The sequence below is a fragment of the Manis pentadactyla genome, chromosome 16, assembly GCF_030020395.1.
Source record: "Manis pentadactyla isolate mManPen7 chromosome 16, mManPen7.hap1, whole genome shotgun sequence".
NCBI lineage: Eukaryota > Metazoa > Chordata > Mammalia > Pholidota > Manidae > Manis > Manis pentadactyla.
The window spans coordinates 75,552,946-75,579,468 of NC_080034.1; the positions used below are offsets into that span (position 1 = coordinate 75,552,946).

The 26,523-nt window shown below is 46.4% G+C and overlaps 1 protein-coding gene across 2 annotated transcripts in view; it reads left to right on the forward strand.

The window, feature by feature from the left end:
- Nucleotides 1-24,427: 24,427 nt before the first annotated feature.
- Nucleotides 24,428-26,523, forward strand: part of MBOAT1 (membrane bound O-acyltransferase domain containing 1) — a 76,122-nt gene continuing 74,026 nt past the window's right edge. The window contains exon 1 of one of the 2 annotated variants that reach the window (XM_036911755.2): nucleotides 24,428-24,599. In XM_036911755.2, the coding sequence (XP_036767650.1) occupies nucleotides 24,504-24,599 (96 nt within the window). In that variant the 5' untranslated portion in view covers nucleotides 24,428-24,503. The remainder of the gene's footprint in view (nucleotides 24,600-26,523) is intronic. The other variant, XM_036911753.2, reaches the window with a different exon arrangement.

Genomic DNA, 26,523 nt, shown 5'->3' on the forward strand with positions numbered 1-26,523 from the left:
ATGTCATGTCCAGCACAATGGACAGCCTAAACCAGTCTGGTCCTCTAAATTGAGCTTAATACACCAGCTTCTCATGGTCTGGCTCTACATGATTTGTTTAGCCCATTCCCCACCATCCCCCAACCTTACCCTTTTTATAGCCATATTAGTAGTTCCCAGGACATATCAAGCTTTCGTACCTCCATGACTTTGCTTGTGCTAAGGTCTCTCCTCAGAATGCCCCTGCTCTGTCCTTCCCCAGTCACCTTCGCCATATCACACCTGACCTTCACTATTCTTTGTATGCATGAATCCTGGAAATATTTCCTGACACCACCTCCCTCAGTTTGATTGGATGCCCTTCTTTTGTACTCCAGATATTCCTCCCTACACAAATGCAAACCTATCAGAACATTTACCAGATAAACTTGCTGTAATTGCTGATTTACTTGAGTCTTTCTCCCATATTAAACCATTTGCTACTCAAGATCAAAGACTAAGTCTTGTTATATTCTACCCTGACCACCTGGCACTACCCCAGCTAAATATCCCATAGTTGTTGTGGAATGATAAATTGAAGGTCAATACCTTTCTGCCTTAGATCAGTAGAATCTAATCTGTTCTCTCCTGCTATTATTGTGATACTGAATTTTTCTGAAGTGAATTATTCTGAAATGGAAGGGTTTATACCCAGCTTTATTCTCCTGGCAGTAGGTTGAGTACTAGAATCACATCTGCCTCCAGCCGTCTGCAGGTCTGTAATCCACCTGGTCTCTGCCTCTGCCCAGAGCACTGGGCGGAGCTCCTTATGCAGTGACTCAGTCAGTGGGAGCTTATTGCCTAGGGTGTGGGAGCAGGAGCCTAGCAGCAGGCCAGTCACATCAAGTAGTTTAGGGTGAGGTGAGGATCCTGGCCACAGGAACTTCCATTTTCCCCACACACACCAAGGTGAAAGACAAAAGAAAAACTTTATTCTCTGAAGAAAATTTTAAAATAGTGCTACTTATTTATTGGTGGCTAGGAACTGTAGCTAAGTCCATGCCTGACACTGTTAGGAGGGGGCAGCCTAACTCACAAAGGCTCTGTGTTAAAGAAGCTGGGTTCTAAACAGTCACGATGGTTCTGCCAAGGGCAACTGTGTCCCTGACTGTCCCTACAAATGCCAAATGCCAGAGGAGAGCAGAATTGTCCCATCAGGAGACAGGGGAGCTATGATTTAGTTAATTATAAATTTTTTTGGAATTAGAATTAAAAATGAGCATGTAAGCGTGCCTCTTCTCGTCTTGTTCTTCTATTCTGCTTCTGGGTACCCATCTCTCCCAATCCCCTTTCCACCACCCACCCAAGACAGGTGAGTCGACGCAGTGGGGCTGAAGCTCTTACAATGGAGAGAATGGCTTTCACGGCAGGGAGCTTTCGCTGTGTCCCTTGTAGATCCAGACAGAAATGTGCTGCCTCCTCCTCTCCTAGTCACACCCCTCATTTTGAGTAGTTTTAAAACCTCAGCCACCAAGACTGAAATGCACCCCAGCCATGCAGAGCGCCTGCGTGCGCTGCGAGAGGCCGAGCCAAGAGTCTCAGGGGAATGGGGTTCCTCTGTGATCATGGTTCATTGGGCTGGAAGGTGGGTGAAGGCTGGGGAAGAGGGTCAGCAGGCAGCACTACAACTGCAGTGTTGGAAGATACCTGTGCAGCTTCTGCCCTGAGCTTTCAAGGTTCATGGTGTTTAGGGCATTCATGGTGTGGCAGGACGGGGTGCTAGAGATATCATAGTTGGCAAGGTAGGTACACCCGCTGCCCTCATAGCTCTTGTGGACTATAAATACAAGGAGATGTAGATGAGTGTTATAAGGGACTCAGGAGACTAAAAGACCGTCCTGGAGGGCAGGACACCACAGCCTGCTAGTCAGAGAAAATGAATGGAACAGTTCAGGCCTTCTGAGGAGAAGGGCCGAGCACCGCCTCGGCTCGTACCGCTCCAGTGACAGGGCAATGTCCAGGATCCGCATGAGGCGACAGGAAGTCTACAGCCACAGGTCCCTTCTTTCCTTGGCCTCTCCAAGGAGCTAGTGTGATGAGAGAGAAGGAGCCAGTGTGGGTGGAATCCAGTGGTGCCTGCAGGGGTCAGGATGAGGAGCCTTACTGTGGTCCCAGCTGTGACAGCCGCACCCCTGTTCCGGCAGTCAATGCCAGCTTGGCATCGAATTGGCAAGGCATGGTGATCTGCAGCCGGGAGAGGCTGCAAGGCAGGGAGGAGCAGACGGAACCACAGTTGGGCCTGGGAGGGAGTCACGTGGGTACGTGCACTCCAGCGGAAGGGGAGAAATGAGGGCCATCTGTCCCCTCCTCCTAAAGACCTTGGATCGTGCTGTGGGTGTTTGTTCCTGGAAAGGCATTGCCCTTAGAGAGCTGGGCTTTGCCTGGGGAGCAAGTGAGCTTGTGTTCCCCGTAGGACATTCCTTTACCATCATGCTTTGCACAGCCAGACCAATAAGATGATGCAATGCGGTGTCCGCTGCACATCACTAACTGAATGCACAAAGCCGAAGTAACAGGGTGGTGAAGCTGAGAGAGTCAGACATATCCTATGCCCTTTTAATGAAGACTTTCAAAACATTTCTATTCATGGGAATTGGCATTTTACAAGGATGCTCTTCCCCAGGATTGCTGTTAGGACCGGAGCACAAGCAAGATCCTGTGATAACAAGGTTCCCCGGCAGCTAGGCCCCTTAGACAGGGTTAGAGACAGACTATAAAACTGAATTTTAGACTCTGTCAGGGTGCGTTTAATGAGACTGCAGTTATAGTTCGTAGCACAGCAAGGTGCGAGAGCACAACGGCCTGAGAGAGTTTTCATAGCAATGATCAGTGCAAAATTTCAGATCTACTAAACACTTTTTAAAATTACAGATGTTTAAATATTTTGATAGTGCTTTCACTAAAATAAACCAAAATACAATTTACCAAAATAAATTTTATTAATTTGCTAAATACTCAGACCTCACAATGTCCTTTCAAAAATAAAGATGCTTAGTAAAAAGTGTCTAGAAATTTAAATAAAATGAGCAGCTGTCACTAGAGTTACTTCATGACACCATAATCCAAACTGACGCCTTCATTTTCCTTTACATTAAAAATTATAACCCCTCTTCTGTATTGTCATGAGTTACTGACATTAGGTTAAAAATTGCTCTGGGATGCAGAGTGTGACCATCTCTTTGACTGACTGAAAAATTGATCTGTATCCAAGGAACAATCCTTCACTACTGACCAAATTCAAATCACTCTGATTATCATAAAAGCAAAAAATAATCCATCTTGGGTTGAAATACATGGTGAATTCACCCCACTTCCAACACTTGCTGGGCCGAGGCGAGAGTACAAATGGAGGCCCACATGTCATAGGTCTCGATGCTATAAACCAAGCCGTCCCGCTGAACCAAGTATGTTCTATCCTTCTATTTCCATATACTTTCATGGTTGGAAGGTGAGGCCAAACTGGGAATTCTTGGACCAGTTAGTGTTTGCCCACAAGCCCCCGGGAGACCCCTCTTCTTTTCTCACTACCAGCTCTGTCCTCTGCTGTGGGGGACGGTGCTCATGGCCTGTGTGGACAGCCTAACCTTCTCACACACGCTCTGTCCACCTTCTGTCACCTTAGTGACAGCTGCCCGGGGCCACCCACAGGGTAGGATGAGTATTCTAGCTTTTTCTTTGCCCTTGGGCCAGACCTGGAGAAGAGGCAAGTGCAGGCCCTGGAAGAGGGAATTCAGGGCTGCGGGGCCCTGGAGCAAGGTCCTGGCGAGAGGCCATGAGCTCCAGGTTGGTGTGTGCCTTTGGTCATGAAGGGAGGGCATGACCGGAGAAGGGCGAGTGTGAGCTCTCTAAAGCACGGGGCCAGGGCAGGAGGCTCTTTTGCCCACACCACAGGGTGGTACTGGGACGCTTCCTCACATTTGACCAAGGGCTGAAAGCTCCTCCTCCTGTTTAGCAGGTCACGCTCTCCCAGAGCTCTTGTCTGCTTCCCTCGCATGACTGCTTCTATGGGCTTCTGGACAAACACTAGCATGTGCTAGTATCCGTGGGAAAATGTCCCAGGAAAAGACCAAGTGGCTTCCAGATATTACTGGAAGTTTGGGTTGCAGAGGGGATATTGCAAGTAGGGACCTGAAACCATCCTCTTACCTTTTAGGATCCTTCTTCAAAACGTGACAAAAGTTCTGTAACAATCCCGCACTGACTCCTCATGTTGGTTAGACCCCCACTCCCACCCTGCTCCCAATGTCGCCTGTGCACCTTGCTCCTCTGCCACCTCTTCCCATTCAGAGGATACCAGCAGGGCTGGTTGTGCGAGGCCATCCTCAGCTCGGTCTGATAGGCCTCTCTTAGCTGCTGCCATCAGGATCTCCCTGCCTGGCATCAATGGTTCCTTTGTTGCCCACGGACTGACCTGGATCACCTGAAACCTGGTATGTACCTTTTTGCCCACAGACTGTTCATTCGTCTTCCTCTGCTTCTCTCTTGTTGACTGACACCTCTGGGCCAGCCAGCTACACCTGAAAAACCGTGCCTTTTGCATCCTGGAGATTTAATCGCTCTGTAATTTGCCTTTGGCTTTACTATTCCAACCAATGCAGTCAGATGAAAACAGGCTTCTTGCTGAGATTTCCTCCTTTCCTCTCGGGAATGAGAAAAAGGCAAGAACTCTCTTCTCTGGTGGGGGGCATATCCTTTTCACTTGCACTGTGCTCCTTAGCCCGTTTCCTGCCAGGGCAATTCCAGGTTCAGCCTGTTTTTTAAAGTCATGAATCATATCAGTGACTCAAAGCCAATGTTGGGAGAAAAACAGAGTTAAGCTGGCTGCCTATAAAGGAATCAGAGCTAGTAGGGAATAGGAATCATTATTCTTGGAACTTTTGGCAAACACCCACTAAAACGTTATTCACCGATTCATTCAGCAAAACTGTTGAAGCATAAAACATGCTTCACGGATGGTGTCATATATAAAGGCAACTAGGGAGTCCTTCTGAAAGATGCATTGGCTTTCATTTTTAAAGTTGGATTCCTATTTTTTTTTAATGGGCAAAACAAAACTTAGAAGTAGTAGTTACTACAAATTTTGTAACTGTGTTGCTGTTTTTTTTTTTAAAGATAAATTAGGGAGTTCCTTAATCCAGACATACTATGATAATGAATTAATACATTAAACACTTGTTTTCTAAATTTCAGGGCTGGGAACAACCTCAACGATTACACATACAATTTTTCAGTTTCACTAATGAGAAAAGGGAGTCTCAGAGAGGGTGAATGACCTTCTCCAGGCTGCACAGTGGTCAGCCTGTTGCAGAGCCAGGCGGGGGGGGCTAGATCTTCTGTCTTTCTGTGAGCAAACACCCTCTCCAAGAACAATCGTGATAATTATTATTTATTATGAGAGCAAAGCCCTTTCCCTTATGCCGTATTACTTCTTATTCACACACTTTCAGAAGTTAGGTATTATTCTCTTTAGAGAGGGAAGCAAGGCCAGGAAGAATCGCTACATAACCACAATTCCTTGACTGGCTAGTGGGAGAGCCGGGGTTGAAAAAGGCGATCCTCAAGGTCACATTCTTTCCATTCTCAGCCTCCGGTTCCCCTACGTTGCCAGGAAGCATCTTCTACGGCTGTCATCTTACATAGCCAAGCCCAGATGAGGATGAGCGAGAGCCTGGCCCCAAGCCGTCGTCCTGTTTGACCATTCGCTCCTTCCTTCGTTCTCCTCTGTGTAAGGCACTGAGTCAGGTGCTAGGCGAGATAAAAAGAGTGGGTAAATACAGACCTGGCTTGAAAATATCTAGTGTCTAAAAGGGGACACAGGGCTTGTTCCCAAGTGATTCTAGTGTAGTGACAGATAAAGAGAAGTATCAAGCGTTACAGGAGTTCCTGTGCTGGAGGAAAATAAGCTAATTTTGTAGTGTAGAAGGTTTAAGAACTCTGAAAGGGTGGGATCTTGGGACGGTTCCGAGTTGTTTCACTCTCTGACCTGTAGGTGGGGAAAGGGAGCCCATCCAGGCAGGGGCCCTCTGGGAGTGGGCTTGATGCTTCATCAGAGAAGGACTTGGACCAATGAACTTGAGGGGAAGTTGGGGGATTTGGATTCTTGGAAAATAACAAAAAATTTCTAGACTTTTGAACAGTCCAGGCTTCTAGGATGTAAAAATTTAGATGCAACTAAAAATTAAGTTACTAACTAAAAACACAGTTCTGGCATTTGAAGCGCTCGCACCCAGAGTTATGTAAATTTGGATGAAAAGGTACGTAACGTTCATATTTTGATGGAAATGAATGAAAGCTGAATAGGAAGAGATTCACTTGGGCAGGAGCCGCACTCAGTTATTTTTGTATGGATTTTTGCAATTTTAAATGGCTGCCCTCTGCGACATAAATTCAAAATCGAGTATCTAAACCGGAGAAACTACGTAAAATCTTTAGGCTTTTTAAACTTAATAACTTGGTTTGAAGGCAGGCAGGAATTTCAGAATAAATTTAGATCTGCTTTTTGTTCACAAATTAATAGCAAAATGAATTCTAATTCTGGTTTTGTGATGCTATGAAAAATCAAAAATTTAAAAAGCTCTATAAATGACAAGGAAACATTTTGTAAGACTATATTGAAGCCGATAGCAACAGGAGTCGAAAATTCTCACTTTGCCTTTGAAAATTCATTTATTTATTACTACCATGCTCACAACCTAATGTTTAGGTTAAAATTACAAGAATAAGAATAATAGTGGCAACTCTGAGAAGAGTGTAAAGAGGATTTCAACTGTGTTGGTGGCATTTTATTTCCTTAAAAGCATCAGAGGTAAATGGGGGGTGCTGGTGGGGTGATGAGAACGGCCTTGATGGTGGAGACTGTGAGCCTGTTATTTTGTTCTCTCTCCTTTACTGTTGAAATGCCTCAGGATAAAATACCTGCCCACAGGCTGCAGGAAGACCTGATTATTTTTGTAAGTTATCAAACCATCCTTCACACCTGGTCTTATGTCAGTGTTTTGATTTACCACCGGGGAAATGATGCCGCAAACATGATGGCCAGTGGTGGCCAGAATTCCCAGCCCCTTAGTGGAGGCAGGGGAGTGGCTGGTGGGGTGGGAGTTTGGAGGGGCAAGAGCTCTGTTCTTCAGGCCCCCAAGGCCGTGGGTGGCGTTGGTGGTGTGGGGAGAGGCGTGGTGGGGGCAGGCCAGGGAGGGCTGTGTGGTCGTCTTCCCCCAGAGCAGATTCTCCAACTGAAGGGTGCTGGCCAGGCTCCTTCTGAGAGGACTTGGCTATCAGGGAACCAGCAGCGTCTCACCACAGGCCTGGGGTGGGGAGGCAGCTGTCAATCACTTTGTGAAATGTCACATCCAGTTTAGGTTTTCAGAGATACAGGGAAGAAAGGGCAAACGAACAATGCCAAACTGGCACGCCTGGCCACCTTTTACTAATAGCTTGTCCTCCTGTCTCACAGGACAGTTTGGAGGTGGGGGCAAGAGACTGGGCTGCAGAAGGCCTTTCCTGAAAGGACAGTGGTTAAAGGGAAGGCCCTTCAGAAGGTGTCTGCATCTCCCAGGGTGCCCTCTGTCTGCCACTGGTGTCTGTGATTTGCCACTTCTGCTGAGCACAATTTGTTTATTATATGCACGGCTTGGAGTTCCTCAGAGCTACCAGATTCAGTTCCAGGCATGTTTGTAAGATAGGTGAGGACTGTTCTTAGCATCTGTGTGAGAGGCTGAGTGCTTCTAACGAGACAGTTCCAGTACCATGCATTCTTTTGCGTTATTTTATTTAATCTCACACTGTTCTTTAAGGTAGGGAGTTTCTTCTTCCCTATTTTAATTACAATGAAACAGGCTCAGAAACTCAGGTAACTTGACAAGTCACTGAGCAAACGGTAGACCCAGGTTTTAAACCCAGGGCTGTCTGAGGCCACAGGTTATATTCTTTGAAATATTCCATGCTGCCTCCCCTTCCTTCATAAGCATCTCTGGACACTTTAACTACCTTATGTGCTTTCTTTAGGGAGCTGGGGTGGGGACGTGGGGGTGGAGTAGAGGGCGAAGTGGCAGCTTAAGGCTTGGAGTAAGGTGTCCCTCCATCTCTGCAAGGCTGCTCCTCTGCATCCCATATCATCATCTGTCCTTGGGGACATTGTCCACCCCTCAGTGCACGTGTGCAGGTCTCTCATCTTTGTAAAGCTCCCCGAGGACCCTGCATTTCCCTGCAGCCACCGCCTAATGTGGTAGCTGCAACCATGTGGCTGCTGTGGCCCTGCCCTGTGGCCCTGTGCGTCAGGGTTCCCACAGCTCCACTTTCTTCTATCTGGAAGCTTTGCAATAACTTTGGAAGTTTGTGCTGACGTTTGTAATGACCTTCAAGCCTCTCTGCCTCTTCTGAAACTTCTGAGCAGCATCTGGTTTTTGCAGGGTGGCAGCCAGGCACTCGTGAGCTTTCAAGGTGGGATTTTTACACGATACTATATGTAATACAAAATCAGTATTTTTATTCTGTAATGTTTTCCCTGGAGAATCAACCCTGAAATTCCAGGGGATGCTGTCACTATTCAGGTTGTCTTGGATTCTCCCCTTGAGTCTCTGGCATATTCATTGAAAATCTTAACATGACCGTCATTTGTGGACAGGCATAGTTTTTAGAGCAAAAGTTACTCTGAGCCTAGTATGGTAAATAAACTCGGTAACCGAATGGATCACACACAGCTGAGAGAAACGCTGAAACGAGACTTACATTACGGAATGTACGCCCTACTTTGTCCGGGGTAAGAGGAGCCCTGATATCAGGCCCATGATTTGGAGGCCCCTGCATATATCACACAAGTACTGAAGCCAGAACACAAGAAATCTCGCTTACTCAGGGCCTAGCGCCCAGCACTGGCCCCTACAACGTGTGTCCTCAGAACACCTGCCCTCGTGATTAACAGTGTGCAGGCCCCAGGCAACTAGTTCTCAGCAGTCTCTGCACAGCACCCTGGCATCCCTGAAACAAAAGGTGTATGGCTGAGTGCTATGAGGCACCCTCCACCTGCTTTGGGGAGCAAAGAGGTTCTGAGCAGTGGACGTGCCTAGATAAGAGAAACGATAATCAACTCATCAAATACTTTGTCTCAATGAGCTGAATGCAATGGATTCTCACCTAAGCAATTATAATTTCCCATGTAGCATCAAGCTTCTGCATTCACCTTTCTGTTTATGTGACAATTTGTGGTTGAGGAAGCAGTTGAGAATTACACACAGCAGCTGAGAAAGATTTTGCAATAGGAAGCAATTCATTTTACTTTTAAATACGTATGTAGGTCTAGGTGTGGGGTATGATTCTAAGTCTTTACATTAGCTACTAAATGGACACTGAAGACTAAAATTGTGAGTGGTTATATTTTCATAAATATTTTAAAGTGTTTAATTAAGATCTCAAAAAATACAAAATTTCAACGTTAAATAATTTGACATACATTTTAATACTCATTAATTGTAGTTTGTGATATGTCATTTATTTTAATAGATGATTTTAAAAGTTTGGAAGAAAAGTGACATTTGATTAAAGTATATATGTAAATAATTTTAACTTTTTGATATTGACTTACTTTACATTTTCATGAAAATGCATTCAAGTTTTATGTACTTTGAATACAAAAAATTTCATTTTTTTAATCCTTTAAATCATTGCCATCGGTAGAAAACAAATTACATGAAAATCTTGGTTAGTACAATGTAACCCGTGTTTTTTTTTCTGACAGGTAGGGAAGAAAAAGTTTTCTGAAATAAATGATTTATAAATTATATGTCTTATTTTTGTTAACTCATCCAAGTTTGCCAACCCATCAGCAAATATCCAAACTTAAGCGATAATAATTAAACTCTAACTCTAATAAAAAAACTAATAAGTTGCCTTTGCTATGTTGCTGACTTTTAATCATATAAAAACCATGGCTTTGCATGTAGGTTTTTTTCTCTTTTATTATGAAAGCGTATTTATCAAGTGAGAAGGATGAAACATATTTCATTTAACTGTTATTTTGATTTATAAGTTATAATTATTTAGAGATACAGTATGTGGGTCTCGATCTGCACTCCGGCTCCAGACCATTCACGTGGTGGGAATGGGTCTGGAGCTCATGACGAACAGGTTCTAATACTGTTCCGAGCACTGTCGTCATGAGGGTAATATTGCCAAAGATAACCACTAAGGGCAACGCCCAGTTGCAGAGATAACATCTACTTAAAAAAAATTCTTCTTCATAGCAATGCCTCCATGTCACTGGTCACATGCTTCAGCATGAACAATAGATACATGCAGTCCTAAAAGGTATGTGTCAAAATGTGAGAAGGCTCACTATTTGAAAGATTAGTTGTGATCAATTTTGTATTTTAGAGCAATATCGTTTTATAAAGCAAGTTATCATCTTTTTAATTTACGTATTTTTTTGGAAATCTCTGCTTAAAAGACTGGTTCAACCCTGGTGTCCTGTCCCATCCCAGATTTTCATCTATTTGGCCTGGAATAGGCATCAGTATTTTGTTAGTGAACTTTCATTTGTTTATTTTTTTTGCTTCAAAACTTCACTTTGAAATAATCATAAATTCTTAGGAAATTGCAAAAAATAAAGGTGCACAAGGGGGCCCTGTGCATACTTTTCCCCTGGTTCCCCCCTAATGAGAGTCTTGCATATAGAACAGTATCAATTCCAGGAAACGACACTGGTACAGTCCACAGAGTTTGTTCAGATTTCACCAAGTATTACGTATACTCGTGTGTGCGTGTGTTTCTATGCATTTTTACTACATGTGTAGATTCACGCCACCACCCCTACAGTCAGCATACAGAACCATCCTCACAAGCCTCCTCATGCTCTCCTCCCGTCTCTAACCACTGGGGACCACTAATCTGGCTCCATCCCTATAATTTGGTATTTCGAGAATGTTACATAACTGGGATCATACAGTATGTAACATTTTGAGGTTGGCTCCTTTCACTCAGCATCATTCCCTTGAGATTCTTCTAGGTTGCTGCATGTGTGAGAATCTGTTCCCTTTTATTGTGTGGCTGCCATGATGTGGAGAAAGTGAAGGCTCCTGTGGCCAGGATTCTCACGTGGCCCTGGTCAGCTTGCTCTCTATCCCTGTGTGGACAATACGTTATTACTGACTGTATAAAGAGCTCCGCCCAGTGCTCTGGTCAGCTGCACGGCTACAGGCGGGCAGAGGCTGGAGTGGTGGCAGCGCTGAGGACAGAGACTGAGATGGCTGCAGGGGCAGAGGGGCCCAGAGGCAGAGACGGACTTGCATGCAGACTCGCTCTGAGTGGATGGGATTCTAGAGATTGACCTCCCACCATGGAAACAAAGTTGGGTATAAACCCTTTTACCCCAAGAACGTTCCACTGTCATTCCTTGTTCTCACTGAATCCATAGTGAACTTGCCTGGAGCTGAAACCCCTGGCAAGACACCTGGTGAGGATGTGCCACTGTTTATCTAACCGCTCACCCATGGAAGGGTATTTGGGTCGTTCCAGTTTGCGGCTGTTTCAAATAAAGCTGACATAAATATGCGCGAACAGGTTCTTATGTGAACCTAAGTTTTCATTTCTCTGTGATAAGTAACCAGGCGTGGAATTGCTGGGTCATGTGGTAACTGTGTGTATGGTTTTATCAGAAGCTGCCAAACTGTTTTCCTGAGTGGCCACACCTGCCAGCAGTAGATGAGTGATCAGTTTCTCTTCATCCTTGCCAGCATTTGATGGTGTTACTTTTTTTATTAGCCATTCTGATAGTGTGGTGATATTTCATGGTTTTAATTTGCAGTTTCCTAACCACTAATGATATAGAGCATCTTGTCATGTGCTTATTTGCCATCTGTATATCCCTCTTGGGCGAAATGTCCCTACATGGCTTTTGCCCATTTTTAAATTGGCTTGTTTACTTTTTACTGTGAGTTTTGAATGTTTTATGTTTTCTAGAAACATGTCCTTTGTTGAGCATATGGTTAGCACATCCGTCTCTTACTTTGTAGCTTGCCTTTTAATTTTCTTATGAGGGTCTTTCACAGAGTAACAGGTTTTTATTTCAATGAGACCCATTTTTTCCATTTTTTCCTTTTATAGCTCATGCTTTTGGCATTGATCAACTCTAAGAACTCTTCACCAAGCCCTACATACTGAAGATTTTTCTCTTGCATTCATTTCTGAAAGATTTATAGTTCTACAGTTTATATTTAAGCCTGTGATCCACTTTGAGTGAATTTTTGTGTGAGGTCTGAGGTTTAGTTTCAGATTCATTTTCTGCCTCTGCACGTCCAGTTGCTCCAGCACCATTTTTTGAAAAGGCTGTCTTTCTCAAGTGAATTACTCCTCTGTCTTTGTCAGAAGTCAGTTGGGCATATTTACGTGGATCTATTTCTAGGTTCTTTTCTGTTTCATTGCTGTGTGTATCTATCCCTCCATCAGTACCACACTGTCTTGATTACTGTAGCTATATAATCCTTCATATCAGGTGGAGTAATTCCTTACACTTTGTTCTTTTCCAAAATTGCCTTAGTTATTCTAGGTCGTTTGCCTTTCCACATAAATTTTAGAATAAAATAAGCTTGTCTGTGTCTTGTTGGGGATCATTTCAGGAAATTTTGATTTAATTGGCCTGGAATAAAGCCCTGGCATCAGTAATTTATAAAAGCCCCCAGGTGATTCTGATATATAGGCAAGGTTGTGAACTTTGGTTTAAAGCCAGACACACCTAACCAAAAATTGCCCTTGGAGAATACAAGACTCTAGCGTTGGCTTGAATGTTTGAAGATGATGTGGGATCTTCTGAGGAAATGAACCATGAAATGAAATTTAGAGAAAAGAAAGGAGGAGAGAAAAATAGCAATTTCTTAATGGCTTTGTAGTTTCCATCAAATGCATTGGGGGAGGGGAGTCCTAGGTTTGAAAAAGTAACTCAACTAGTCTGATGAAGCTCCAAAGAATGGAAAGAATTGGTCTCTGGCCACAGAATTCTCGCTTGGCTTGAACACACAATAGACTTAGGTGTAGCCTTGGCCACACCTGTTAGAGGCAAATATTCCAGAAGGGTGTGGTGTGTGGTGCCACTTAGTGATGTGGAAGCATTTCTTCCTCTTTGCAGATGGTGATAAAAAGAAGTGTTGGAGGTTTAAAGGATTTTCCCAGGTGGGTCAGCTCAAGGTATTTTGAACCCTAAACCACATTTAAGAAGCTCATCTGGAATAAAATCAATTATGGCAGATAGAGTAATAATACATTTGTTGTTTTACTTCCTTTTTTTCGCTGAAAAATCTTTTAGCTGTATCCAGTGAGCATCAATGTTATTCCTTTTTCCTTCTTTCTTTTTTACAATTTGCCTGTAATTTAGAGCAGCCATGTGAGTATGTACTTGAGGGAAGATCTGCCCCTTTATGTTGATCTTCACCTCCAACAAGCCCCTCCACCTGCCACTGCAATTAACACATTATTTCTAGAGCTCTCAAAAAGACAGAATGGTGAAAACAACACCATTTCAGCAGAAAATACAGTCTTCTTCTGTCTTCAACAGCTTACCCAGTAGGTGGTGCCACAGAAGTCTGGGTCTGCAAATGGGTCCGGGAGGCCCAGGGTCTGTGGGCAGCCGCACGTGGCTTCTCCAGGTCGCTCTCTGCAGCGGTCGCGGCGCTGGGAAACAAACCTTTTTCCTCACATTTTCTGCCTCCTGCCCCAGGCCACTGACCCTCCCCGGAGGCTGGCGTTCATCTCTTCTCAGCCAAGAACAACGTGGCCGCCTTGGACCTCAGGTTCATCGCCTTGGAGAACCCTGTTGACGATGAAGACTTCTGGTCAGCAGGTCCGACACAGAGTCCCCGTGATGGGCGTTTATGCAGAAGCACCCCAGGCGCCTGCCCTCGGGGTGGGACCTGAGGCGGGGGCGCTCCCCTCGCTGCCCTCTCCCTCCGACCCTCGCCCGTCGCTCCCCCCGGGGCCCGCTCTGCCCGCCTGGCAGCCACGGAGGCCTCCCCGGTCAGTCCGCACGGCGCCCTCGAGAACCTGCCTGCCTCGGCTGCCCTGCCCTGCCCCGCGCCCTCCTCCAGACCTGCTGCCATCCTGACGGATGAGGCAGACGCACCCCGGGGCGGCTTCCTGCCCGCGGTGTCAGGAGGGGGGCCGAGGCCCTGGCTGCCCACGAGGTGTCCGCCAGGAAGCGCTTCTCCCCCCACGTGCCTCCTGTTGCCGCCTCCCCTGGCCCCCCGAGGCCCCCTGCCTCCGTCAGCCTCCCTCCCCTGAGGTCCCTGGAAAGGAACGTTACCGCGATGACGCCCTGCTTCTCGCCCAGTGGAGGCCGTTTTGGACCTCCGACCCCCCTGAATTGTAGGACAGATTTCTGTTGTTTGAAGCTACAGAGTTTGTGGTAATTTGGTACAGAAGCAATGGGAAACTACTACGGGGCCTGACAGTCTCTGCACTGCCACTTACCAGCTTCACGTGGATTTCGCCAACTTACTTGACCTCATATTCAAGACAGGGATAATGACACAATTTTGAAGGGGTCTTCTCAGGGTTCAATGAAATAATAGTGTCTGAACTTCTAGCAGAGATGCAATACATAGCTGATGCTTAATAAATGTTAGCTCTTTTCTACAGAGATGATCAATTCTTTTACTTGATATAGGGATTTCTGATATAATTCCTTTATTAATGGTGAGTCACCCTTTTCTTGAATACTCCGAAGGACAGGAAGCTCACTGTGTCAATTTTGTTTTCAAAGTTATTGTTACAACCCTCTTCTCCATGGGTTTTATGTACTAGTTTTATTCTGTCTTTTGGAGTTAGAATAGCTAGTCACAGGGACACTGCTAGCCTAGAATGTGCTTTTGTGCAAATGAGAATAAAAGACTCCCTCTTTTCAAGGTGAATTACTTTCTTCTGTTGGAAAGTTGCTATAATGTACCAATTTTTGTAGTACAAGATTCTTTGTTGCCACCAGTCAGAAAATTGTTGCGCTAGATGTGCAAATCTATGCTGTCCATGCAGGGCGTGGTGCCCTTCCTTGCTGCCCTCTGTGCAGCCCACCAGGTGATCACTGCACATGGTGCCCTTTGGTGATCACTGATGGACACAGGGCTCCACTTAGACAAGGTTTCACAGAAGTGACCTGGCTTGCTCTTCACAGCAGTCTGTAAACTAGGTAAATATAATTATCTTAAGCTTATAGATGAAGCAACTGAGGTTCATGTTGCTGAGCAAATGCAAAAGATCATCAGCAACGTAGTGGGAAAGCTTTCTGCACTCTGACATTCATACTATAATTCCTGTTCCTCTAGTCTGATACTGTTTGTGATGTCAAGCGAATGTCCCCATAATTTCAGACAACTCACCGATGAAAATGTTCATAAGGCGAGGCCTGTTGGAGGAAAAAGGAGAATCCACTGAACCACTCCTTGCTCCCAGAAGCTTTATTTCATATAATCCCACTCTCTTGAGGAAAAATCATTATATCCATTTTACAGATAATGAAATAGACTCAGATGGGTTAGTGAGTTGCTCAGAACCCCTAAGCCAGCAAATAGTGAAGAGATGGCCTTTACATCTCATTCTAAGTTAGAGGCGCCTGTGTTTCTTCTCTACTACATGCTGCATCGCATAAGGCAAGCCTCTAATAATTCTGGATTTGGGGCTTCCTGTTATTTCTTATAGGTTAATGTCACATTTTGGTTGTGCTTGGTTGTTTCCTTCTTTCCCCCTTTCCTGAATATCTTCTTAAAAATCTGCCTTAAATAGAGCGTGCACTGAAACTATTTCTTTAGATCCCCACCCCCTCCACTCCACCCCTTTTGTGATCATTTGCAATCATGAAATCGGAATTGCTCTCTCGAATGTTTCCCAAGAGCCCTTTTTCCATTTAGAGGGGTACTTGCTGATATATTGATAGCGGGCACTCAATGAAGATTTTTAGAATTTAATTTAGGGATTCCCAGGGAGCCAGCGTACTTGAGAAACCTTATAGCCACAGGAATTTTAAGTTTACCATTGGTTTCTTTTGATAATACATTGAAAGAATACCATTTTCCTCCACTCACCTAACATATACATCAGGAAATGAGGGAATTAAGAATGGAAACAGCTTTGGTGACAATTTTACCTCCCTCTCTCCTTCAGTTCATAATGAACGAATTTACTCAAAGGGCTTAAGTAATCACACCAAAGCTGTGCCGCTAGTGAAGATATCAACATAGGAATGAGAAAAATGGTTCAATTGATCTGAAATTTAGTGCTGAAGTGGACATTTGTTTTTACAGAAAGCCTGAAACCCATTCTCCCTTCTTTTGGTGATAGGACCCTATTTTATTTTTTTCTTAGAAAATTACTCCACCCCCACTTTCAGTCTAAGAGGATTGGGTTGAGCGAATTCAGTCTCAGGCTGCATGGATGGGCAGGTGGTACAGGCCTGGCCATTCGGGGTGAAACAGTCCTTGCTGGGTGGAGAGGTGAGCACATGACCCACCCAGAGCTAGTGGGACTTGGTCCTGGGATTTCTGTTGGGGGTTGGGGGAGGAGGGAGGGAGGAAGGGATGGAGTACAGACTATATTTAGCGCAGGGAAACTGTATTGTTTGATATAGTAATGATGGATACATGTCACTATACGTTTGTCAAAACACATAGAATGTACAAGGCATGAACTCATGTAAATTATGGACTTTAGTTAATGATAATGTATCAGTATTGGCTCATCAGTTGTGACAAATGCACCACACTAATGCCAGGTGTAAAAGGGGAAACTGAGGGCTGTGGGGAGAAGAGGTATGTAGTAACTCTCTGTAGTTCTCAGCCAGTTTTTCTGTGTATGTACAACTGCTCTAAAAAAAATGTATAATAAAATAATTTAGAAGACAACAGAGAATAAGCTTACCTGTGAAGTCTAGGTAAAATTCTGGGATTTTAAAAATAAGATACAATAATAAAAAGGATGGATAATGGGACTAAACTTAAATTAAGGTTATTTATTTAAAAATACCACAAAGAGAGTGAAATATAAGCTATAGGCTGGGAGAAGGTATTTGCAGCAATCATTGACTGATAAATGTTCAGTATTTGTACCTAGACCATATGAAACATGCCTAAGAATTAAAAGGCATGAATTTATCTTTCAGAGAAAAGGATGCATGAATGGTCTCCAAACAAACGAAAAGATGTTCAACTTTATCACTAATGAGAAAAAATAATCGAAGTACCTCTGCTCCCCAGTTTGATGAAAATTAAAAAGGCTGCCAACACCAAGTGTTAGTGAGGATGTGGGGAGCTGGGAGCCCCAATTGTGGGATGTGAGGATGTGGGAGCTGCTGGGGAGGCAAATTGGTACCACGATTTTGGGATACGACTTGCCCTCTCTTGTTAAGTCAAATGCGCATTCAGCTGATGGCCCAGCAGTATCTGCCCCCAGGTCTGTGCTACAGAGAAATCCTTATACCTATTTACTAGGAGTCAAGAATATTCATAACAATTGTTGTTATGTTAGTGTTTTGGAAAGCAAAAATCTGGAATCGATTGTTTCCAGATGTCAAATGGACCAAATAATTGTTAAAGAACTTGTGTATGGTTTATGCAAAGGACTGCTATATAGCAGTGAAAATGATTGAGCTTTTTAACACATGTTTATATGGCTAAACCTCAAAAACATACTCAGTGAAAAAAATCTCATTAAGTAATGGTGGTAATTCTTATCTAGATGTCAAAACCAGCTAACAATATATGTATATATGTGTGTGTGTGTATATATATATATATATATATATATGGAAAAAGTACAAAAAGGAGCAAGTACATATATAGAAAATGGAAATAATTGTTACCTTTGTGAGAGGATGATGCATGGAAGGGCACATGTACTGGCTTTCAAATATTTTGTTCATTTATTCCCTTAAGGAATTTTGAAAAACCATGCACTTGCTCCTACATTTTAAAGTTAACACCTAAAATTTTTCATTATAAGCTGAAATAATTGCACAAGCAACAAAAGTAAAAAGGGACAAGTGGGACTCCATCGAACTTAAAACTTTTGTTCATCAAAGGATACAATCAACAGAGTAAAAAGGCAACCTGTGGAATGGGAGAGAATATTTGCACATCATGTATCTGGTAAGAGATTAATATTCAGAATATATAAAGAACTCCTACAACTCAACAACAACAAAAAAATCAATCTGATTAAAAATGGGCAAAGGACTTGAACAGACATTTCTGTAAAGATGATATGCAAATGGCCAACAGGAACATGAAAAGAAGCTCCACATCACAAATTGTCAAAGAACTGCAAATCAAAACCACAATGAGATAGAGTCTCACACTCAGTAAGATGTCTGCTATTAAAAAACAAACAAACAGAAAATCACAAGTGTTGGTGAGCATGCGGAGAAACTGGAAGGCTTGTGCACTGCTGGTGGGATTGTAAGATGGCTCACCTGTAATGGGAAACAGTATCATGATTCCTCAAAACATTACAAATGAGGCTACCATAGGGTCCTGCATTCCCACTTCTGGGATGTAGTCAAAAGAATTGAAAGCAGGGTCTCAAAGAGATATTTGAACCCCCACATTCGTAGCACCACAGTTCACAATAGCAAAGAGGTGCAAGCACCCCACATATCCATGGATGGATGAATGGATCAAGTGTGGCATATTCATATAATGGAATGTTGTTCAGCCTTACAAAGGAAGGAACTCCTGTCACACGCCACAACATGCATGAACCCTGAGGACATAAACCAGTAAAAGTCAAATCCTATATGATTCCATTTATATGAGGCACCTAAAGTAGTCAGCCATAGAAATAGAACACAGAATGGTGGTTACCAGGGCTAAAGGTAGTAGTTTAAAGAATTTGGACTCTCCTCTGCTTATACGCTGCAGCGGCTCCCTATCACCATCCGAGGAACAGCCATGGTCGTTTCAGTGGCCCCTGAGGTCCCCACGGACCGGCTCCCCTATCTCTGCCTGTCTCCTTCCCCTCTCCCCTCACTCACTCTGCTCCAGCCTTAGGGCCAGCCTCATGTTTCTCCACCCCACCAGGCCTGGTTCTGTCTTCGGGCCTTTGCTTCTGGACAGCTCCCTATTCTGGAATGTTACTTGCCCGGAAATGTCGGTTAACCGTATGCTTCCTTCAAGTCCTTGTTCAAATGTGACCGTCTCAACGAGGCCCACCCACCATGACCCCCCCTATTAGACGCTGCAGGCATACACCTTGCTCCCATCCACCCTTTTTTTTTCTGCGTTTTTCTTTTATGCTATGCACTTATCTTCTGAAATAGTAATATTATTTTCTGTGTTTTTCTTGATGTCTTTCCCTGCCGGGGTGCAAGCCCCACTAGGGGAGGGGTTTTCATCTGTTTGTGGTTGATGTGTGGCCCAAGCACCTGGAAGAGCGCTTTACACATCAAAGCCCCTCGGCGAGTATTTGCTGGATGTTGGATCAGTTTCCCTGAGCAAAAGTGCTGTTTGCCCAGAGTGAACTTGGAGAGCCCTGATTCTGGAGACTGTGCCAGGCACACAAGAAGTGTCCTGTGGCCGACCAGGCTTGCTGTTCCTTTCTTGGAGACCGAGGATCGACGCGAGGACCGCTAGTGTTCTGCTGTGACCATCTCAGCTGTTTACAGGACACTGTGAGAGATTTGACCAATAATGATGGAAAACTGTTTAGACATGAATGAACACTGCAGAAATGGCACATTAGGAAAAGATCCAGGGGCACAGGAGCAAGTACCTACTTTGGTCCTATAAATAACAGACTTCCCGGATGCTCAGCGTTCAGGGCCAGGAGCCTAACGTGCTGACTCAAGGCCACACAGGCTGCAAACAACAAACTGGATCATGAGGACTCAGAAGAGAAGAGAGTCGAGAATCCCCTTGGCTGCACTGCTTCCCAGGGAGCCATCCATCCATCCATTTCAAAACATTGCTGTGCTCAGAGCGCTGATGCTGGCCCAGGCTGCAGAGGCAGAGTGAGGGGTCAGGTAAAAGTACAGGAGTCGAGGGCGATTTCAAGTGGCTCACAAGTTGAATACAAGGTCTGGTGTTAACGGTTAATGCTCAATGCTCCCTGGAACCTAAGGTGACAGAGGGGTTGGGGCAGGGGAGGGGCGGGCGGGGACCAAGCATCTCAGGGCACCCAAAGGCTTCAGCGGCATCAGGCTAGGCTGACCTCGATTTCTTTCATTACCGCAGCCATCCAGAGAATCTGGCAGCATAAGCAAATAGGTTTTTGCCTATCAGTATATCCTCAAACATTATCTTCAATCACACTTTATTATTCATAGGATGCTTCTTTGGCAAGAGTGACTTTGGAACAGAGCCAAAGAAGCAGGAAGTGAGGGAAGACAAGCCTCTGAATATCCTAGATAGGCAGCGTGGAGTTGACTTAAAACTGAAATACCTCACTTCTTCAAGAACTCCTAGGCACTTAGCCAAAGTCAAGTCCTAGTGATTCCAAGCAAGCTACAGAATTCCTCAGATCAGAGGAGAACCAAAACAGCAGGCTAGTCAGCGACAGCTGAAATATGAGAGCAGGAGAAGAGACTGACAAGCTCTAGAAAGCAGACACAGTCATGGAGAATGTTGGCCTCTTCGGGATCGTTTAGTGCAGGGACAAACTTGACGTGTCAATGGACTCCCAGACATCACAGGGCTATAGGGTGGGTTCTTGTTCCCAGCAATGCCTGATTCATCAGTAAAAATTCAGTTGTGATCATTAACTCCATTTAAGTACACAGGGATGCATTTTAGGAGCATCTTCCTAAAAGACTAAAGTTAAAATAAAATATTTGCTCATGAAGGGTAAGCTTCGGCTAGGGAGAGTTAGTTAATATTTTTTGAACAATTACTTTGTGATGGGTTATTTCACACATAATCTTTCCTTTAGCCCTGATGCCAGCCACGAGAGATTGTAATTCTTATTCTCACTTTACAGTGGGGAAGTTTAGGCTTGATGAAGTTAATTGACCTGCTCAGAGTCACAAAACCGGTAAAAGGCGGTACTGGTTTTCAGAGCCAGTCTTTTTGCTTGTTTGGTTTTTGTTTCTCTACAGTGTGTTCATTACATTTTCATTATCTGTTCCTCTTTAGGTGTTAGGTTCCAGTCCTGACCACTTAGAAGTTGTACAGTCGTATTTAAAAATATTATTCTGAGTGTTTTTAGTTAATGGACATTTGTTAGGCTTTATTTCCACATTCACTTATCAGTGACTAATTTCTGCTTTGTATTTCTCACAACTGATGGTTTCTTTCAGAGGTTGGAAGATTATTTTGGATTCATTTGTCTTTGGACATATTAGCATGTCCCTAATATATGTACATAGGTTAGTAGGCTAAGATGGTTCATGTTGATTTCTCTTGAATAACTAAATGATACAGTATTCTTAGGGAAAAATACTCAGCAGTAATAATTAAATTTGGTAGGCACTCAGTTACACTAATTTCCTCATTTTCTCAACATGTACAAATATAAAAGCAGTGTTCAGCTGTGGTCTCCAGCTTAGAAAATAGGTTAGGAAGGTAGGCAGCAATATACATTCCAAGCACATGTACACTGGTTGGGGCTAAAATGTGAAGAAATGGAGCACTGATTGCAAAATGTAAATTTCCTAAGGTTTGTGGTTAATGCTTAAAGAAACTGCTTAAAAAATAAGAAACCCATTGTGGGCCAATTTAGGCTATTTTCCTGAGTAACTCCCAAATACTAAGCATGGAGTTTAATGTCCTAGGCAGGCAACAATTTCTGCTGTTTTCCTGAAGGTGAATGCCTGGTGTAGTTAAAAGTTTCTGCATAATAAGCAGAATAATGGAAAAGCCACAAATGAATTCTACATTTGCTGTTTACCAGCTGTGTAAGCTGGCTGCAAATGACCAGAAATCAGTATCTTATGAATAAAAATCGAAATGATGAGGACATAGTAATAAAAATGGTAATGACCCCTCCCTACCTTTCCCATGTCCTTGAGGTGTTGGGAGGATCAAAGAGGAAGATGGAAATGAATCTGCTCTCTGAACATCCAATATCATTGCACAAATATTAGTATTAGGAGATGGTCATATTTTTTACATGGGTTATATCACTGTGGAGGTTTTCCTTTGGTTTTGTTGGTGATTATCTTTGCTGAATCTGCATTGAATGTATCATTAGAGGGGCTATAGCTTTGTAAACTGTGAGGACTGTTTTAATTCAGTTTTGCTGTCTGAGAATCTTCGGCTGGGTCTGGGCTGGCATGTGACTCATGCTGAGTTTTCACAGTTCCTAGGATCATGCTGCCTTCCTGAAACGTGCCAGAATCTTGTTCACATCTTTTTGTCTGGCCTTTAATTGCAGAACAGTCATCAGGATGAGCCCTGGGCCTTCTGAGGACTTCAGAGAAAGATTAAAACCTGACTTTGATACCGAGAGCTTCACGCTCCTGCGCACGGACACGGGAGAGACAGAGTGTCTGTAGCCTGGCTCCTGCCACCTCATTTCGCAGCAGTAAACCCTGTTCCCCAGGGTCACAGGCCTGTATCCGGTGTGCGGACGGGCCTCTTGATAAAGGGACAAGTGCTTTGCTTAGAGGAGGACACGCAGCATAATGACTGAGAGCTGAGGCTCTGGAATCAGACGTGTTTTATTTAAACACGACTCCGAAACACAATCAAGATAGTTAAACTCTTGGGGATGGAAAGAGCTCCCTGTCCGTGGGGCAGCTCCTGCGCGCCTTGCAACCATGTCCCTTCCTCCAGAAGCCCCTTGAATTGATCTGCAGCGCCGCTGTGCCATTCTCTTGATCCTGCATTCTCTGCTGAGTTCTTTCAGCATTAATTGTACTACAGTATCAGCTGAACAGAACTACTAAGATTTAAGTTCTGTGACGTTTTGTTTTCAAGATCTAAGCGTAGTTACTTCACTTTTAAGGGGAAATTTTAGACGAGATTATAATCTGGATTTTGTGGAGCAGAAAAAAATAAGTACAGGGCTCATCTGTGCCAATGTGAAGACAATTTTCTGAAGTCTGAAGAGCATAGCTTTGTGGACGATTATGGTCTGAGCATTTGCTTCATAAACACTGCCCAACTGGTCTTTCCTTTTCCGGCAGTTCACATCAAAGTGTTCTGTTTTTTGTTAACAGTGCTTTCAAGCTCCTTCTGCCCCCACACATCTCATTACGCTGTTGTCTTGCTCAAGGTAAGAGGAACATTGCTTCAGTCCCGGTCATTTTCCAGACCTGTGTGGTATCAATGAGCCTGTCCAGCCTAGCTGATTCTCCTGCACGCGCCCATGCGACTGTGCGTGTGTGCGTGTGTGTGTGGTGTGAGTTAAGCAGAGATGGTTATATGGTGGTGGTGGCCTCCTCTAAAATCTCATGGGGACAGCGGGAGTGCGTAGGGACATTTTTTTGCCCCTCGACAGAGGACATGGGTTGAGAAACTCTGGCCTGGCAGTTTCAAGTTTAGTGCAGCTCGTTCCCGGGCGACCGCGTGAGGCCTGAGCCCTGGAGGGAGCCTGTGCCCAGGGTCGGGCAGCCTTCAGATGCGTTTGAAGCTCTTCGATACCAATGTGCGACCTGCCGACAAGTCGCCGCCCACCTGTTCGGATTCTCCATCAGCTGCTAATCCTTCGCTCAGCACAGCGCCAGGGTAAAGCGCTGGGCCCAAAGCTTCCCTGCGCTCACTCCTCCTCGGTTTCCTACCGGTCAGCTCAGGGCGCTGCCCCCCTGGCAGCCTTCCCAGCTGGCAGTCAGCAGCTCCTGGGAAGGGCCTTCAGGCCTCTTAGGATTCTCAGAACCTCTTACTCAGCTGGCAGTTTTCCAAGTGCCCCTCATACGCTCGTCTGTGTCTGGGGACAGAGAGGAGGTGGACGGGACGGACACCCCTTTGAGAACGGTGCATGCAAAATACCTGACCAGAAGCGCACACCAGCACCACTTTCTTACAGGGGTGAACCAGGGCGCAGTCCAAAGGAATGGACGCCCAGGACCAGAAGCTAGCAGCCCACTGTGTTTGCCGGCGGGACGCAGCTCAGGGCGCAGGGGACCGCGTTGCCTGGAGAGACGCACAGGGAGCCCGGGCGGGCGCGCTGGCCCGCAGCCACTGGCAGGCTAACCCTTCCGCCCGGACCCCAGGGGCGCGCAGAGGGGCCGCGCGGGGATGCGGAGGGCCCCCTCGTGCACGGCGCCCGCCTGGCCAGGGGGCAGCCCGCGGCGGAGGCGCGGCGGCCTCGGCCGGGCCCTTGCAGCAGCCGCAGGGCCGGGCGGGCTTCCTCCCGGGTCGCCTGGCACTCGGCTCGCGGCTCCGCAGGCTGGGCGGTCCGGCCCCGGGCCGCACCTCCCTCCGCCCCGCCGCCGCGCGCCCGGCCAATGAGCGCCGGGAGGAGGGCGCCTGCGCGCGCCCGCGGCCCCGCCCGGTGGCCCGCCGCCCGCGGCCCTGCCGCCCCACGGCACTCGCGCGGTAGGCGAGCGGGGCGGCGCGGCGGGGCGGGCGGCTGCCCGAAGATGCGCGATGGCAGCGCCGCCGCCGGCCAGCGCCGCGTGCCGCACCACGGGCTCCACCTGCCTGCGCCCGCTCAGCGAGCTCCTGGGCATTCCGCTGGACCAGGTAGGCGCGGCGCCCCACGGCGGGGGCCCCGGCAGGTGGCTTGGGGTCCTGGCGGGTGGCTCTCGCCTGCACGTGCCAAGACACTGGCGTTCCCCGCACGCCGGGCTCGCACGAACTTCTCTTGCCGTTCAGCTGTGGGGTCGCCTCGTTTCCTGTCACGGGTCGATGCGCCAAGTATTTCTGCCACAGTGTAGTCGCCTTGATTCTTTTTGATTCGCATGGCCCTGCCCCGCGAGCCTGACAATCGACAGGCTGCAGCCGGTGGCTTCGGGGTGGGGGACCCGCGGGGGAGGCTCCGGCAGCGAGGCGCGCAGCCCGGAGGCAGTTCCTTGGCGCCTGTGTGCTGTGTGTGCATCGGACAGGGAGGCGGCACGCAGGGACCCGGGGCTCTCGGGGGTGCAGCTCGCGCAGTCGGCTTGTCCCCGAGGTTCCTGGCTCCTGAGTAGGACAGGTTACCGGGGAACCGGGGCTCTGTTGGAATTACACTGTCCAGGAATGGCCTGCTCCCATTAAAATTGAAAATGGCCACATAAGGAGCGGGGACCCCTGGTAAGGGAGCTTCCTGAGGGGCGGGGCTGCCCTCCTCCCTCCCTGGTCGCTGTAGGTGCTGCAGGCTAGACCGGCGTGTTGGGTAGCGGCTGCATAAATACAGGCTGGTTTCAATGAACCCGGAGGGTCCGCGGGGCCCACTGCTGGCCGTTTGGGTCCGTGCTGAGTTTTGCCCGGGTTTCTTCCTCTGCCTCTCACTAGCGAGCTGTTTCTTCTTTTTTTTTTTTTCAAACAACAGCATACCTGTTGTCCTTTCCACCCACATTCCTTCAGCAATGAGGAAGTGAGACCTGGACGTTTGCCTTACTCGGATACTGTTTACCGAGCCGCCCTCCCACCGGGCTCCCTCTGCGGAGCCGATTCAGAACCGCACCCGGTCTGACCGCGGCCTTCTCATCAGCTGCCAAACCCTGAAGGCTGGGGGACTGGGAGAGGGACCAGATGCCACCCGAGCTTCTGTAACCTGCTCCTCAGGTGGTGCTGAGGATGGGAGAGACCAGGGACCTGGGCAAAGGCAGGGAGAGCAAGTTCTCTGGCCCCCAAACTCACAGGGCACAGGGCGAATTCCTGCAGGGGAGTTTGTTTTGTACTAACCCCTCCAGCCCTCATCAGGATTGATTTTAATTGCATTTGCTGTTTTCAGCGATTCTGCCCAGCTGGAAAGAGGAATCCAGGGAGGAGGCTCTTGTGTGGATAGAGATGGTGAGGGGACCCTGGTGAGGTACGGCAGGGAGGTGCCTGTGTGACGTTAAGTGCTGTTTAACTCCATCCACCCACACCCCCAGTCTGGACCGTGGTCAGACGTAACCTGTTTTTAATTTATAAAAAAGAACCAAAGAGCCCTAGGGATGTTTAAGGCTGGGAGGGAGGGATTCTGAGATGAACTGAAGGGAAAGTGTGGGTGGCGGGCCGGGAAGAAGCACCCGTGGTCTCTTTGCTCTTAGAACAGTTCCAGCACCCCAGCGCTCCCGGTGGGAGGGGCAGGTACGGAGCCATGCCCCGGCCGGCTTATGTTAGGCCCAGGGAAAATCCCCAGCCATTAATGATGTGGTCTGAGGCTCAACTGTGGCTTGAGAGTTTGGAAGCCTGCTGTGTTTTTCTCCCTCACGCTTTCAGAGGCTTTTTAAGGTCTTAGATGTCAGACTGACCTGGCTGTGATTCCTGCTCTGCCAGCAGACTTCCTCTGTGACCGCTGCTGTGTTCCCCTGACTGGCACTCTGCCACCCTCTCAGAGCCCCAGCCACCTCATGCGTAAATGGGGGCAGGTGATAAGACCTACATTTTGGAGTTGAGAAATTTTGTAGAGACATAAACCATCCTACATCCAAAAAGTCCTTGTATCAGATAGGTCCTGGCAGAAAATGGAATCCACCTC